The 17,313-nt window shown below is 44.9% G+C and overlaps 2 protein-coding genes across 4 annotated transcripts in view; both read right to left on the bottom strand.

Moving 5' to 3' along the window:
• SPAG5 (sperm associated antigen 5) overlaps positions 1-3,024 on the bottom strand; it is a 100,970-nt gene extending 97,946 nt beyond the window's left edge. For 2 of the 3 annotated variants that reach the window (XM_069761230.1, XM_069761232.1), the window contains exon 1: positions 2,972-3,020. The gene's annotated coding sequence lies outside the window, so the exon portion shown is untranslated. Of the gene's footprint in view, positions 1-2,971 lie in introns of all 3 variants that reach the window. The other variant, XM_069761231.1, reaches the window with a different exon arrangement.
• A 7,949-nt stretch (positions 3,025-10,973) lies between these two features.
• The window catches only part of RSKR (ribosomal protein S6 kinase related), a 45,864-nt gene continuing 39,524 nt past the window's right edge, over positions 10,974-17,313 (bottom strand). The window contains exons 8-12 of the mRNA XM_069761229.1: positions 16,002-16,029; positions 15,822-15,911; positions 13,464-13,552; positions 12,783-12,893; positions 10,974-11,311 (exon numbers count right to left, since the gene is read on the bottom strand). Of these exons, the coding sequence (XP_069617330.1) occupies positions 11,087-11,311; positions 12,783-12,893; positions 13,464-13,552; positions 15,822-15,911; positions 16,002-16,029 (543 nt within the window). The 3' untranslated portion in view covers positions 10,974-11,086. The remainder of the gene's footprint in view (positions 11,312-12,782; positions 12,894-13,463; positions 13,553-15,821; positions 15,912-16,001; positions 16,030-17,313) is intronic.

Below are 17,313 nucleotides of genomic sequence, written 5' to 3'. Positions count from 1 at the left end.
TGTAGACGTGTGTGTGTACTTTATACATGTAGTGTGTGTGTACTGTATATATGTAGTGTGTGTGTGCGTGTGTGTACTGTATATATGTAGTGTGTGTGTGAACTGTGTATATGTAGTGTGTGTACTGTGTATATGTAGTGTGTGTGTGTACTGCATATATGTAGTGTGTGTGTACTGTATACATGTAGTGTGTGTACTGTATACATGTAGAGTGTGTACTGTATACATGTAGTGTGTGTACTGTATACATGTAGTGTGTGTACTGTATACATGTAGTGTGTGTACTGTATACATGTAGTGTGTGTACTGTATACATGTAGTGTGTGTACTGTATACATGTAGTGTGTGTACTGTATACATGTAGTGTGTGTACTGTATACATGTAGTGTGTGTACTGTATACATGTAGTGTGTGTACTGTATACATGTAGTGTGTGTACTGTATACATGTAGTGTGTGTACTGTATACATGTAGTGTGTGTACTGTATACATGTAGTGTGTGTACTGTATACATGTAGTGTGTGTACTGTATACATGTAGTGTGTGTACTGTATACATGTAGTGTGTGTACTGTATACATGTAGTGTGTGTGTACTGTATACATGTAGTGTGTGTGTACTGTATACATGTAGTGTGTGTGTACTGTATACTTGTAGTGTGTGTGTACTGTATACTTGTAGTGTGTGTACTGTATACATGTAGTGTGTGTGTACTGTATACATGTAGTGTGTGTGTACTGTGTATATGTAGTGTGTGTACATTATATATGTAGTGTGTGTGCTGTGTATATGTAGTGTGTGTGTACTGTATACATGTAGAGTGTGTATGTGTGTACTGTATACATGTAGAGTGTGTGTACTGTATACATGCAGTGTGTGTGTACTGTATACATGTAGTGTGTGTATACTGTATACATGTAGTGTGTGTGTGTACTGTATACATGTAGTGTGTGTGTGTGTACTTTATACATGTAGTGTGTGTGTACTGTATATATGTAGTGTGTGTGCGTGTGTGTACTGAATATAGTGTGTGTACTGAATATGTAGTGTGTGTGAACTGTGTATATGTAGTGTGTGTACTGTGTATATATGTAGTGTGTGTGTACTGCATATATGTAGTGTGTGTGTACTGTATACATGTAGTGTGTGTACTGTATACGTAGTGTGTGTACTGTATACATGTAGAGTGTGTACTGTATACATGTAGTGTGTGTGTACTGTATACATGTAGTGTGTGTGTACTGTATACATGTAGTGTGTGTGTACTGTATACTTGTAGTGTGTGTGTACTGTATACATGTAGAGTGTGTACTGTATACATGTAGTGTGTGTGTACTGTATACATGTAGTGTGTGTGTACTGTATACATGTAGTGTGTGTACTGTATACTTGTAGTGTGTGTGTACTGTATACTTGTAGTGTGTGTGTACTGTATACTTGTAGTGTGTGTGTACTGTATACTTGTAGTGTGTGTGTACTGTATACTTTGTGTGTAGCCCATTCACTATCCCCATCTATTCCCCAACCCCTGAAGATGGCTGGACCATGATTGTAAATACATCATTGTAAATACACACCTGTACTTTGTATCTCCCCCACCTCATTGTAGATTGTAAGCTCTCACGAGCAGGGTCGTCTTATTTTGCTTTAATTATTGTATTGTTAACGTTGTTACTTATGACTTTTGTGTTTGAAACTGTTAAACTGTAAAGCGCTGCGGAATATGTTGGCGCTATATAAATAAAGATTATTATTATTTATTATTAGTGTGTGTACTGTATATATGTAGTGTGTGTGTACTGTATACATGTAGTGTGTGTGTACTGTATACATGTAGTGTGTGTGTACTGTGTATATGTAGTGTGTGTACATTATATATGTAGTGTGTGTGCTGTGTATATGTAGTGTGTGTGTACTGTATACATGTAGAGTGTGTATGTGTGTACTGTATACATGTAGTGTGTGTACTGTATACATGCAGTGTGTGTGTACTGTATACATGTAGTGTGTACTGTATACATGTAGTGTGTACTGTATACATGTAGTGTGTGTGTACTGTATACATGTAGTGTGTGTGTACTGTATACATGTAGTGTGTGTGTGTACTGTATACATGTAGTGTGTGTACTGTGTATATGTAGTGTGTGTGTGTACTGTATATATGTAGTGTGTGTATGTGTACTGTATACATGTAGTGTGTGTGTGTACTGTATATATGTAGTGTGTGTACTGTGTACACGTAGAGTGTGTGTGCGTGTGTGTACTGTATATATGTAGTGTGTGTGTACTGTATATATGTAGTGTGTGTACTGTGTACATGTAGTGTGTGTACTGTATACACGTAGAGTGTGTGTGTGTACTGTATATATGTAGTGTGTGTGTACTGTATACATGTAGTGTGTGTGCGCGTGTGTACTGTATATATGCAGTGTGTACTCTATATAATATATATATATATATAGTGTGTGTGTGTATACTGTATATACGTAGTGTGTGTGTACTGCATATCTGTAGTGTGTGTGTGTGTACTGTATATATGTAGTGTGTGTACTGTATATATGTAGTGTGTGTACTGTATATATGTAGTGTGTGTGTACTGTGTATGTGTAGTGTGTGTGTACTGTATACTTGTATTGTGTGTGTGTGTGCGTGTGTACTGTATATATGTAGTGTGTGTGTGTGTGTGTGTACACTGTGTGTGTGTACTGTATATATGTAGTGTGTGTGTGTGTGTGTGTGTGTGTGTGTGTGTGTGTGTGTGTGTGTGTGTGTGTGTGTGTGTGTGTGTGTGTGTGTGTGTGTGTGTGTGTGTGTTTACACGGACACCAGGAATGACGTCGGAGGCAGGGACACACATAATCCTCGGAGCTGCGCCATGACACCACTGTGCTGACATCAGTACTAGCTCATTACTAGCTGTCAGCCATCGTTAGAGCAGCACACCACTACTACACCCAGCAAACACCCGTTACCTCACAACACCAGACGCGTTGCTGTTCTAGTCGGCTCTCTGTCCCAGCGCCACAAGTTCAAACCAATGTCACAAGATCCCATAGGCTGACAGGAGACCAATCAGAAATTAAATTAAATTAGTTCTGCGTTCCGAGCCTCATTTTGAAACAGCCAGTTGTTTGGATTGGAACGTCGTCTACGAGTCATGATCACGTGACTTGGGGACATTACGTTTACCATTGTGTGTCGGGGCGGGGCTTGCAGACGCAGTACACGCCGGCTGCAGGCAGAAAAGACAGGTGGCGCTAGAGGGCGACTGATGTGACGCTTCCTTATTGCTGAATGTTAGTGCAGCCGGACGTTACGGGTTATTAGGGGCTTTATTTATTCTTTTACAGCGTTGTGTCTCTTGAGCTGTAATACTTGTTCTGTTTTTTACATCTGTAGAGATTACAACACAGACACATCTGACCTGATATTTCCAGCACAGTCCCCATCTATCCCCAACCTGCACAAACCTCTCATCCTGCTGATACCCCATTAGGCTACGTTCACATTAGCGTTGCGCGCCGGTGCGTCGGCGACGCAACGCGCGACGCACCAAAAACGCACGCAAAAACGCGTTTTGCGATGCGTGCGTCGTTTTTTGACGAAAATCGGACGCACGAAAAATGCAACTTGTTGCATTTTCTTGCGTCCGACGCTAGCGTCGGAAACGACGCACGTGTCGAAAAACGCTAACAAAAAAACGTACGCGTCCCCTATGTTAAACATAGGGGCGCGTCGCCGCTGCGTCGCCGCTGCGTCGCCGACGCAACAGCGACGCACATTAGCGTAACGCTAATGTGAACGTAGCCTTACTGTGCCGCTGCTGCTGGATGTTACTGCATCTACTGTGAGGTACAAAACAGTGCTCCTTAGTGCCCCACATAGTAATGCTATCACTGTGCCCCCTACATATTAATGCCACCACTGTGTACCCAACATAGTAATGCCCACCACTGTGCCCCCACATAGTAATGCCACCACTGTGCCCCCCACATAGTAATGCCACCACTGAGCCCCCCACATAGTAATGCCACCACTGTGCCCCCACATAGTAATGCTACCACTGTGCCCCCCATTATTGATGCCACCACTGTGCCCCCCACATAGTAATGCTATCACTGTGCCCCCTACATATTCATGCCACCACTGTGCACCCAACATAGTAATGCCCACCACTGTGCCCCCCACATAGTAATGCCACCACTGTGCCCACCACATAGTAATGCCACCACTGTGCCCCCACATAGTAATGCTACCACTGTGCCCCCCATTATTAATGCCACCACTGTGCCCCCCACATAGTAATGCCACCACTGTGCCCCCCACATAGTAATGCCACCACTGTGCCCCCACATAATGCTACCACTGTGCCCCCCATTATTAATGCCACCACTGTGCCCCCCACATAGTAATGCTATCACTGTGCCCCCTACATATTAATGCCACCACTGTGCACCCAACATAGTAATGCCCACCACTGTGCCCCCCACATAGTAATGCCACCACTGTGACCCCCACATAGTAATATAATTAAATAAATAGGGCAGCACACTGCAGCGCCAAAACATGCAAACTTGAAAAAACGAAATTTGAACTGCATTACTGCACTAGAAATATTAAAAATGAGAGCTTTTAGCACACAAAAATGGCCAATTTTATATGTACCTCGTAGCCACGTTAAGGCATCTCTCTTAACGTGGCTACGAGGTACACATAAAATTGGCCATTTTTGTGCGCTAAAAGCTCTCATTTTTCATATTTCTAGTGCAGTAATGCAGTTCAAATTTCGTTTTTTCAAGTTTGCATGTTTTGGCGCTGCAGTGTGCTGCCCTATTTATTTAACTATATACGAGTTGGCGACTCTGGGTTCAGCACCTGTTCACACTCAGTCTATGTTTGGATGTGCAGGTCAGGTTTTGAAATGTATTCTCTAGCCTTCTGATCGTGCACTCCCCGCCTCCTAGCTTCAGGTGTTTTAATTATAGTAGGTCTAATACCCCTCCACAGAGAGAGAGAATTTGAGTCCAAGAAGAGGTTTTTACATGTACCCATTCAGATGGAGACGTTTATTCTCAGTGAGGTAGGTCAAACGTAGGACCTCGTATAAGAGAGATGCCTTAACGTGGCTACGAGGTACACATAAAATTGGCCATTTTTGTGCGCTAAAAGCTCTCATTTTTCATATTTCTAGTGCAGTAATGCAGTTCAAATTTAGTTTTTTCAAGTTTGCATGTTTTGGCGCTGCAGTGTGCTGCCCTATTTATTTAACTATATACGAGTTGGCGACTCTGGGTTCAGCACCTGTTCACACTGTGTCTATGTTTGGATGTGCAGGTCAGGTTTTGAAATGTATTCCCCACATAGTAATGCCACCACTGTGCCCCCACATAGTAATGCTACCACTGTGCCCCCCATTATTAATGCCACCACTGTGCCCCCCACATAGTAATGCCACCACTGTGCCCCCCACATAGTAATGCCACCACTGTGCCCCCACATAGTAATGCTACCACTGTGCCCCCCATTATTAATGCCACCACTGTGCCCCCCACATAGTAATGCTATCACTGTGCCCCCTACATATTAATGCCACCACTGTGCACCCAACATAGTAATGCCCACCACTGTGCCCCCCACATAGTAATGCCACCACTGTGCCCCCACATAGTAATGCTACCACTGTGCCCCCCACATAGTAATGCCACCACTGTGCCCCCACATAGTAATGCTACCACTGTGCCCCCCATTATTAATGCCACCACTGTGCCCCCCATTATTAATGCCACCACTGTGCCCCCCACATAGTAATGCTATCACTGTGCCCCCTACATATTAATGCCACCACTGTGCACCCAACATAGTAATGCCCACCACTGTGCCCCCCACATAGTAATGCCACCACTGTGCCCCCACATAGTAATGCCACCACTGTGCCCCCATTATTAATGCCACCACTGTGCCCCCCACATAGTAATGCCCACCACTGTGCCCCCCACATAGTAATGCCACCACTGTGCCCCCACATAGTAATGCTACCACTGTGCCCCCCATTATTAATGCGACCACTGTGCCCACCACATAGTAATGCCACCACCACTGTGCCCCCCACAATAGTAATGCTACCACTGTGCCCCCCCATTATTAATGCCACCACTGTGCCCCCACATAGTAATGCTACCACTGTGTCCCCCACATAGTAATGCTACCACTGTGCCCCCCATTATTAATGCCACCACTGTGCCCCCCACATAGTAATGCCCATCACTTTGCCCCCTCATACTAATGCTATCACTGTGCCCCCATATAGTATTTCCACCACTGTGACCCCACATAGTATTGCTCACCACTGTGCCCCCATATAGTATGTCCACCACTGTGCCCCCCACAGAGTAATGCCCATCACTTTGCCCCTCCATACTAATGCTACCACTGTGCCCCATATAGTATTTCCACCCCTGTTCCCCCACATAGTATTGCTCACCACTGTGCCCCCCACATAGTATTGCCCACCACTTTGCCCCCTCATACTAATGCTACCACTGTGTCCCATATAGTATTTCCCCCACTGTGCCCCCCACATATTGCCCACCACTGCATCCCCTACATAGTAATGCCACCACTGTGAATCCCACATAGTAATGCCACCACTGCACCCCCACATAGTAATGCCACCACTGTGCCCCCCCATATTAAGGCCACCACTGCGCCCCCCACATATTAAGGCCACCACTGTGCCCCCCAAATATTAATGCAAGGACTATGTCCCATATGTTAATGCCACCACTGTGCCCCCCACATAGTAATGCCACCACTGTGTCTTCCACATAGTAATGCCACCACTGTGCCCAAATTAGTATTGCCACCACTGTGCACCACACATAGTATTCCCACCACTGTGCTACCCACATAGTAATTCTCATCACTATGCCCCCACATATTAAGGTCACCACTGTGCCCCCACATAATAATGCCCACCACTGTGCCCCATATAGTATTGCCACCACTGTGCCCCTTACATAATACAGCCTCTGTGCCACCTACATACTAATGCACCACTGTGCCCCCACATAGTAATGCCCACTATGCCCCCACATAGTAATGCCCATCACTTTGCCCCCTCATAATAATGCTACCACTGTGCCCCATATAGTATTTCCACCACTGTGCCCCCACATAGTATTGCCCACCACTGCACCTTCCCACATAGTAATGCCAGTACTGTGAATCCCACATAGTAATGCCACCACTGCACCCCCCACATAGTAATACCCACCACTTTGCCCCCTCATACTAATGCTACCACTGTGCCCCCACATAGTAATGCCCACCACTTTGCCCCCTCATACTAATGCCCACCACTGTGCCCCCATAGAGTATTGCCACCACTGTGCCCCCACATAGTGATGCCCACCACTGTGCCCCCCGCATAGCAATGTCATCACTGTGCCCTCCACATAGTAATGCCCACCACTGTGCCCCCCACTTAATGCCCACCACTGTGCCCCCCACATATCAATGCAACCACTGTGCCCATATAGTAATGCCCGCCATTGTGCCCCCCACATACTAATGCAACCACTGTGCCCCAAATTAATATTGCCACCACTGTGCCCCCCACATATTAATACAACGGCTATGCCCACCACATGTTAATGCCACCACTGTGCCACCCACATAGTAATGCCACCACTGTGCTCCCCACATAATAATTCCCACCACTGTGCCCCCACATAATAATGCCACCACTGTGCCCCCAAATAATAATGCCCACCACTGTACCCCCACATTAATGCCCACCACTGTTCCCCCACATAGTAATGCCCACCACTGTGCCCCCACATACTGCCACCACTGTGCCCCCACATAGTGATGCCCACCACTGTGCCCCCCACATAGCAATGCCACCACTGTGTCCCCCACATAGTAATGCCACCACTGTGCCCCATATATTAATGCAACGACTATGCCCCCCCACATATTAATGCCACCACTGTGCCCCCCACATGGTAATGCCCACCACTATACACCCCACATAGCAATGCCACCACTGTGCCCCCCACATAGTAATGCCACCTCTATGCCCCCCACATAGCAATGCCACCAATGTGCCTCCCACATAGTAATGCCACCACTGTGTCCCCCACATAGCAATGCCATCACTGTGCCCCCACATAGTAATGCCCACCAATGTGCCCCCCACTTAATGCTCACCACTGTGCCCCCCACATAGCAATGCCCACCACTGTGCCCCCCACATATTAATGCAACCACTGTGCCCCATACAGTATTGCCAACACTGTGCCCCCACATTAATGCAACCACTGTGCCCCCCACTTATTAATGCTACCACTGTGCACCCCACATAGTAATGCCATCACTGTGCCCTCACATAGCAATGCCCACCACTGTGCCCCCCACATAGTAATGCCACCGCTGTCCCCCCCCCATATTAATTCCACCACTGTGCCCCCACATAGCAATTACACCACGGAAGTTGGCTTCTTATTCGTCTAATTTCTTATTTGGGGCTGGCTGGGTGTGAAGAAAATATGTAATTAATAAGGGGAAGACATAACAGCAGTACCTCCCCGCATTGAAATTTATTATTATAAATTTTTTTGTAGTTAAATCTGTAAAAAATAGGAAAAAAAGAAGCTGAATAGGAAACTGGACAAATAAGAAACCAACGTCAGCATCCAAAGACATACTGATAGGGAATTTAGATTGTGAGCCCCATCAGGGACAGCGATGATAATGTGTGCAAAATGTAAAGCGCTGCGGAATATGTTAGCGCTATATAAAAATAAAGATTATTATTATCATCATAGTAACTGGTGTTTTTGAGGCATTAAATTACTTTGGGCCACTGATTGTCACTATTTCTCCGCTCAGTGAGTGACTACTATGCTGTTCTATGGAAACTGTCTTGCTGAGTTGTCTGTGTTTTGATTGACAGCTTGGCTGTCCAATCCTTTGATGGACTTGCTGGGCTGTCGGTGCCTTGATTGAAAGCTCATCTGTCCAATCTATGACTGGAAGGTGCAGGACTTTCTCTAGGTATTCGGTGTTCTGGTGATTGCCCAGCTACTTAACTGAGTTGTCCACCTCTGATCCCTGACAGACGTAGGTTGTGCTTAATGCCAGCACTGTGTCCCCCACTTATTAATGCAACCACTGTACACCCCACTTATTAATGCCACCACTGTGCACCCCACATAGGAAAAGCCCACCACTGTGTCCCCCACATAGTAATGCCCACCACTGTGCCTCCCGCAATATAATGCCACCACTGAAGTTGGCTTCTTATTAGTCAAGTTTCTTATTTGGGGCTGGCTGGGTATGAAGGAAATATAAATAAGGGGAAGACATAACGGCAGCACCACGCCACATTTAATTTTACTATTATAATTTTTTATTTTTGTAGTTAAACTTGTAAAAAATAGAAAAAAAAAGAAATTGCCGAATAAGAAACTGGACAAATAAGAAACCAACGTTAGTATCATAGTAACTGGTGTTTTTGAGGAATTAAATTACTTTGAGCCACTGATTTTCACGATTCCTCCTCTCAGTGAGTGATTACTATGCTGTTCTATGGAAACTGTCTTGCTGGGCTGTTGTGCCTTGATTGACAGATCATCTGTCCAATAGGTGACTGGAAGGTGCGGGACTTTCTCCTGCCCCTGATCCCTGCCAGGCGAAGTTTGTCCTTCTTGGTGAGTGTTAGCCCGAGTCTGGTGCTCTGAGTGCTGATATTCTGCTGCCTGACCCCTTTGGACCGTATTCTGAAAATTCCTTTGTCTTGTCCTTTGACTTTTGATCCGCTATCTCTTGTTATTGACCCTGGACTGTGACCTGACTTATGCCTTCGTCTTTTCCTTTGGCTATCTATGTACCTTCTTGTTATTGACCCCGGAACTTCTGACTCTTCTGCCTTATAATCTGTCCATGAGTTGTGACTAGCGTCACACTGATCTCACACCACCATTGTATGCATAGTGATGGCCCACATCAAATTCAGGTCACTCCAGTTTGGCCAAATGGGTTCTGGGTATCAGAACTGGCATCAAAGTGGGCAGTCAATTTTGAAGATTTGAACAAGTAACTAGTGTTTTTCAGGGGTTAAATGACTTTGGGGCACTGATCTCACACCACCATTACATACATAGTGATGGCCCGCATCAAATTCAGGTCACTCCAGCCTGGCCCAAATGTGTTCTAAGCACCAGATCTGGCATAAAAGTGGGCAAATAGCCAGTTTTCCCAGATTTAAATAAGTTTTTGATGTTTTTTAAAGTGTTAAGTGACCTCAGTGACCTGCCCCTTATTTTAAATACTGAATATAATATGTATTGGGAAAAAAAATTACATATGGCAGGCGTCGGCACCTGCGCTGCAGCATGATCGCTTCTGTAATATGCATTAACCCCTTCATCACATGCGCCGTACATGTACTGTGCATATCGTGTCTCTCCCTTTGATGTGGGCTCCAGCACTGAACCTACATCTTTCCCAGCACATGTCAGCTGATTTGAACATCTGACATGTGCCCCTAGCAGCCGCTGGTGGAATCGTGATCCACCAACAGCTGTTAAATGCCGCTGTCAATCTCTGACAGCGGCATTTAATGTGACTGCACCTGAATCGTGTCACATGACCGCAGGTCGCCGATGGGCATGACAACCCGGGGTCTGCAGCAGACCACTGTGGCTGTCATTGCCAGATTGCTATGAGCGCCGCCCAGCGGCGCGTGCTACGATGAAGCATGAAATATACAGCTTGGGATCTACTATGCAATTAGGAACCACACAGCTGCTTTTAATGGCAACATAGTAGAATAGGCAGAGCAAAGAGGGATTTAGGACATTTGTAGCGACTGGGGTCTGTCCTACCAAGAAAGGGACAGTTGGTAAAAATGCCTCAATTAGCCAGAGCTTCTACAAAGCTCATTCCCTTCCGTGAAGGACACAGCACGTCAGAACACTACTTGACTTTAATAGGCATTATGTAACGCTCATATTCAGGCCCATTAACTGCAATTGAAAGTCACTGGCCTCAGTGAGGTGAAGGTTCTTGGGTTATTTAACCCCTTAGGCTGGGCAGGGAAATTGAAGAGTTTGTGTTAAATCGCATTCAAAGTCTTCAAAACCACCGAAGTCTGACGGTACGGCAACTTCTGATTTCCGCATTGTTATGACAAGGTCAACTGGAAATTTTTGGAGCCGAGCAGGATCAAAAGTCATTCCTCTGAAAAAAATGTGGCTCTTGAATTGATGGAGATACCGAAGCCTCTGTCGTGGAACTTTACACAAGAGCTAAAGAAATAATGATAACATTGTATGAATAAACTCTTAGGATTTACTTAGTTCTGGACATTTTACAAGACTACAAAAGTAATCGCCTTGTGTCAGGATAATATCAAATCAGTACGGGTCTGATGCTTGGCTGACTGAAGAGATCGTGGAGCTCCAGCAAGTTCCAAGTCCAAGCACAGGAACTTGAAACTCGCTTGGCATGGTCAAACCATTCAGTGCACCCTCCCACATGCTTGTTTTCATCCATAGCAAACACTCTGGGATTCTGGCCTTTTTTCAGTTCCGAGACACATCCAGCTTGGTGCCCACGATCTGTGCATTCACAAGCTAACACATTTGACTATGCGACATCCAGGAGACTGATTGACTCCTCAGTCACTTCATTCAGAGCGAGACCCCGGAAGTTGCCGGAACATCTCTCTCTCTCAGCTACAGCTCACATTTTGGCTGGTCAACTTCCCTGAATCTACTTCCTGATTCTAAGAGAAACCTTACAGGTGCTTCTAATCAAACACTGCAGAGCTGTGATTTAACCTTGTCCTTCCCAGCTATGCTACACCCGGTTAGAATCAGGCTGCAGTGTGCATGCGCCATCCAGCACTCCATTCATAGCCTACATGGCTGCAAAGCGCTGTACTTGTATTTTCCTGGCAGCCACATAGAGAATGACTAGAGCAGTGGTCGGGTGTCTGACCTGCTGCTCCATTATGCATCGAGGATAAAAGTTCCCTATTGGGGATATACATTCTCTTGGTTGCTGATCAGTGCAGGTCCCAGTGGTCAGACCTCTATAATCAAGTTATCACCTAAGGCCAGGTTCACATTGTGTTATGGTGGTCCATTAGACGGACTACGTTACACCGCGGCATAAACGCAGTGTAACATAGTCCATTACGGCCGCCATTAACTGCAATGACGGATGCATCGCTAGCGCACGCCCACAATAGGCGTGCACTAGGGATGTGCAGTCATTGAGTGAAGGACCCGGAGACGCGGGCTGCAGCGTTTCCGGGTCCGTCACCGCTAGCGCAGATAGAGCTAGCAGATGCTCTATCTGCGTTAGCGCTATTAAACGTCGGCACTTGCGCTAACAGCAGCCCGTTAGCGTATGTGCTGAACGGGCTGCTGCTAACGCAATGTGAACCTGGCCTAACCTATGGCTATCACACTGAAAGAGAGTTAGTTTCAACCAGAGATAATCGGTAAAGACGTCACCTGCCATGGCTCATTAGACTGGACTGCGTGTGCCATTGGCATTCTAACAGACCATACTGAGGATATCTAGGGTACTCATTGGCCACCACACACATTATACACCATGATAACGTGATAAAGGAGACTATTGCTGGACACTGTTTAGTGATAGCATTCCCTAAAATTTTCAGCACCATAGCGAACAATGAGTTATCAAACATCACTATTAATTTATGCTATGGCCAATTATCGGTGGACTTTTAATATTCATTAGTACCTCTGTTAAAAGATGTGATAGAGATTGACTAACAGTCTCAGGAACGTCGTATGATGCATCATTAACCCTCTCCAGCATGCTCATATGGTCTATAGTGGAGGCAACAGGAAACTAAAAGGTATAGAAGAAGTAGGTTAGCAAGAAGTAGGGGACAGATGACAGTATAAATGCAGAATTAGATGACTCAGGGTGTGCTTTTATTATGTTAAAGGGCTCCACTACTTATACTTAAACAACCTCTTCTATATTCTCCCTTATACAATAACAACATCCTATTCTCATTTCCAGTGCCGATGCCATTCCAAGGATGAGAGCACTGTCTCTCCTGGGCCTTCCATAACGTTATGTCATGCAAGCCCTGCAGTCAATCAGCGACCTCTCCATTCTCACTTCCTTCCTATAAAACGAAAACACAGATTGACATCAGGGCTCACGTAAAGCAAGCCCCAGTGAGAGCAAGCGCCGACACCGCTAGAACGACACTGGCGCCAGAGGTGAGTATAGGCGGTATTTTTTTTAGAAGGGGTAATGCAGCAACTGAGAAGGGATTGTCCAAGTAGTGGGTAACCCCTTTAACATTGAGACATATAGACCTGCACAAGAGTGATGGGCACAAAACTATCAACAATTTTGAAACAGAACTATTCGCAAAGTTGTTTCATTGTAGATTAATTTTCTTACCTCTCCAGATGCGAGTGCAAATAATAAGACTCCAAAGGAAAACCAATCAGCAGAATGACTATAAGGACCCCCAGAAAGAACCTCAGGTGCTAAGAAGGCAAATGCAAAAATCAGTCACTGCATCATTTACATTGTATAACATTATAGAGAATGTTTAGGTTTCAGATTTTCTAGACAGTTACTGATCAGCCCTATAATCGTTGCGCGTTATCGGCATAATATAACATCACCTGTAAATTGAAATCCAATTTTAGCTATTTATTCTCTTAAACTGATAGCAATATATGGTCGCCATTAGACCTTTAATCAGATGAATGGAAATTAATATTCATTTGTATAAACTTTTGCCACAGTTTTGCTAGGTGAGAACATACAGAACCATTAGACCTCAGGTACAAAGCTTGTACAGGGCACATGAAGTCTTCTGTGTGAGCTATTCTTTTATGGAAACAATACATACAGCATGTGATGGATTATGCCACTATATATTGTATGTTAAATTTCCTACAAATTAAACATAAAACCCTCTGTTCTGTATTTCTATACATGAAAACAGCGAGTTATGGAGATACAGCAAATATCTCAGACACTCTGAAGGTGCCTTATTACAGTTCTCTGCAAATGGTGCATTATTCATCCATGTACATAAGATCTTACCATAAATATATTGATGACCTTTTATTTGTATTTTAGCCTGTACAGTAGATTAGGAGCATCTATACTTTAGATTTTAGCATTCTATTGCATTAAATCTGCAGTTTGGGACTTATCAATCATGGTTAAATATTAAGGCCATGTTCACACAGTGCGTTTTTTACCGCGGAACCGCGGCGGTTTTGCCGCTGCGGTTCCGCAGCTGTTTTCCATGCAGGGTACAGTACACTGTACCCTATGGAAAACAGGACACACTGTGCACATGGTCCGGAAATTGTTAAAAAAAAGACGCGCTGAATAGCTCCCGGAAAAAAGAAGGAGCATGTCAATTCTTTTTCCGGAGCCGCAGCGGTTCTGCACCCATAGACCTCCATTGTGAGGTCCAAACCGCAGTAAAACCCGCAGATCAAAAATATATCTGCGGGTTTTACTGCGATTTGATGTGCAGAACCGCTGCAGCAGGAAGTGCGGGGAGCGGGCGGAAGTGCGTGGGCGGAGTGTGGCTGCCCCCCCCGTGTTCCGATCCCGCCCCCCCGTGCTCCGATGCCCCCCCCAGTGCTCCGATGCCCCCCCCCAGTGCTCCGATGCCCCCCCCGTGCCCTAATCTCCCCCCCTTATACTCACCCGGCGTCCCGGTGTCCGTCCGGCCGTCTTCTCCCTGGGCGCCGCCATCTTGCAAAATGGCGGGCGCATGCGCAGTGCGCCCGCCGAATCTGCCGGCCGGCAGATTCGTTCCAAAGTGCATTTTGATCACTGAGATATAACCTATCTCAGTGATCAAAATAAAAAAATAGTAAATGACACCCCCCCCCCTTTGTCACCCCCATAGGTAGGGACAATAAAAAAAATAAAGAATTTTTTTTTTTTTTTTTCACTAAGGTTAGAATAGGGGTAGGGGTAGGGTTAGGGGTAGGGTTAGGGTTAGGGGTAGGGTTAGGGGTAGGGTTAGGGTTAGGGTTAGGGTTAGGGGTAGGGTTAGGGTTAGGGTTAGGGTTAGGGGTAGGGTTAGGGGTAGGGTTAGGGGTAGGGTTAGGGTTAGGGGTAGGGTTAGGGGTAGGGTTAGGGGTAGGGGTAGGGTTAGGGGTAGGGTTAGGGGTAGGGTTAGGGGTAGGGGTAGGGTTAGGGTATTTTCAGCCATTTTAACCCTAAAAAAATTCCTAGAAAACACACAGACTCTGGCTAGAAAACTGCATCAAAAAAACGCATCAAAAAACGCATCAAAAACGGACCAAAAAAGGACCAAAAAAAGGACCTGCGTTTTCTGCCAAGAGCTGCAGTTTTTTAAAAAACAGTCAGGAAAAAAAAAGGATGGAAATCCTGAACGTGTGAACATACCCTAAAGATGTTTTCTCATATTTCATCTTCAGTAGCACGCCGCTCACCTGCCTCCTAGCTTCCTGCTTGTTGGAGGGCGGTGTACTCCTGAAGATTAACAGTTCTGAACAGCAGTGCAGATGGTGATAGGTAATGATATGGGGGTTGAAGAAATGGGAAAATTAATGTACTGCGTCTTTAAACATGCTGGAAAGAGCAAATAAGCCATTTCAGTGGTCTCAGGGTTTGGTGGTTGATTGTTTTCTTGGAACAGTATTAGTAATCACAGAACTCAATGTTTTGTCCCTGATGCACTTAGGTCAAAGTAAAAGCAAGTTTACAAAGAACTAAGGTGACTAATTTTACCAACCTAATCGGTTCGTTCCTTACCCATATAATGAAGGGTCCCACAAATAGTACATGCACGCTCTCCAATAGCAAGGTGTCTGGAAAGACCAAAATCTGACAATTTCAAGTGTCCTAAAAAAACAAAACAATTTTGTGGCTACAAACAGCAGGAATCAAACATTATTTAGTAAATTGTTTTAGATGTGACCTAGTTTTACTTACCTCTCTCATCTAGTAGTATGTTTTCCATCTGAAAAAGAATCCGGTTAGTTATTAGAAAATGCATAAGAAGAACCAACACATACAAAATATTACACTGCAATCTGAAACCTCAAAGATACAAAACTTTAACATGACAGATATATACAGTACAGACCAAAAGTTTGGACACACCTTCTCATTTAAAGATTTTTCTGTATTTTCATGACTATGAAAATTGTACATTCACACTGAAGGCATCAAAACTATGAATTATCACATGTGGAATTATATACTGAACAAAAAAGTGTGAAACAACTGAGATTATTTCTTATATTCTAGGTTCTTCAAAGTAGCCACCTTTTGCTTTGATGACTGTTTTGCACACTCTTGGCATTCTCTTGATGAGCTTCAAGAGGTAGTCACCGGGAATGGTTTTCACTTCACAGGTGTGCCCTGTCAGGTTTATTAAGTGGGATTTCTTGCCTTATAAATGGGGTTGGGACCACCAGTTGTGTTGTGCAGAAGTCTGGTGGATACACAGCTGATAGTCCTACTGAATAGACTGTTAGAATTTGTATTATGGCAAGAAAAAAGCAGCTAAGTAAAGAAAAATGAGTTGCCATCATTACTTTAAGAAATGAAGGTCAGTCAGTCTGAAAAATTGGGAAAACTTTGAAAGTGTCCCCAAGTGCAGTGACAAAAACCATCAAGCGCTACAAAGAAACTGGCTCACATGAGGACCGCCCCAGGAAAGGAAGACCAAGAGTCACCTCTGCTTCTGAGGATAAGTTTATCCGAGTCACCAGCCTCAGAAATCGCAGGTTAACAGCAGCTCAGATTAGAGACCAGGTCAATGCCACACAGAGTTCTAGCAGCAGACACATCTCTACAACAACTGTTAAGAGGAGACTTTGTGCAGCAGGCCTTCATGATAAAATAGCTGCTAGGAAACCACTGCTAAGGACAGGTAACAAGCAGAAGAGACTTGTTTGGGCTAAAGAACACAAGGAATGGACATTAGACCAGTGGAAATCTGTGCTTTGGTCTGATGAGTCCAAATTTGAGATCTTTGGTTCCAACCACCGTGTCTTTGTGCAACGCAGAAAAGGTGAATGGATGGACTCTACATATCTGGTTCCCACCGTGAAGCATGGAGGAGGAGGAGGTGTGATGGTGTGGGGGTGCTTTGCTGGTGACACTTTTGGGGATTTATTCAAAATTTAAGGCATACTGAACCAGCATGGCTACCACAGCATCTTGCAGCGGTATGCTATTCCATCCGGTTTGCGTTTAGTTGGATCATCATTTATTTTTCAACAGGACAATGACCCCC

This window comes from Ranitomeya imitator, chromosome 3 (assembly GCF_032444005.1).
Source record: "Ranitomeya imitator isolate aRanImi1 chromosome 3, aRanImi1.pri, whole genome shotgun sequence".
NCBI classification, from domain to species: domain Eukaryota; kingdom Metazoa; phylum Chordata; class Amphibia; order Anura; family Dendrobatidae; genus Ranitomeya; species Ranitomeya imitator.
The sequence above is the reverse complement of the archived record's forward strand: the minus strand, read 5'-3'. Positions and strand labels throughout refer to the sequence as shown.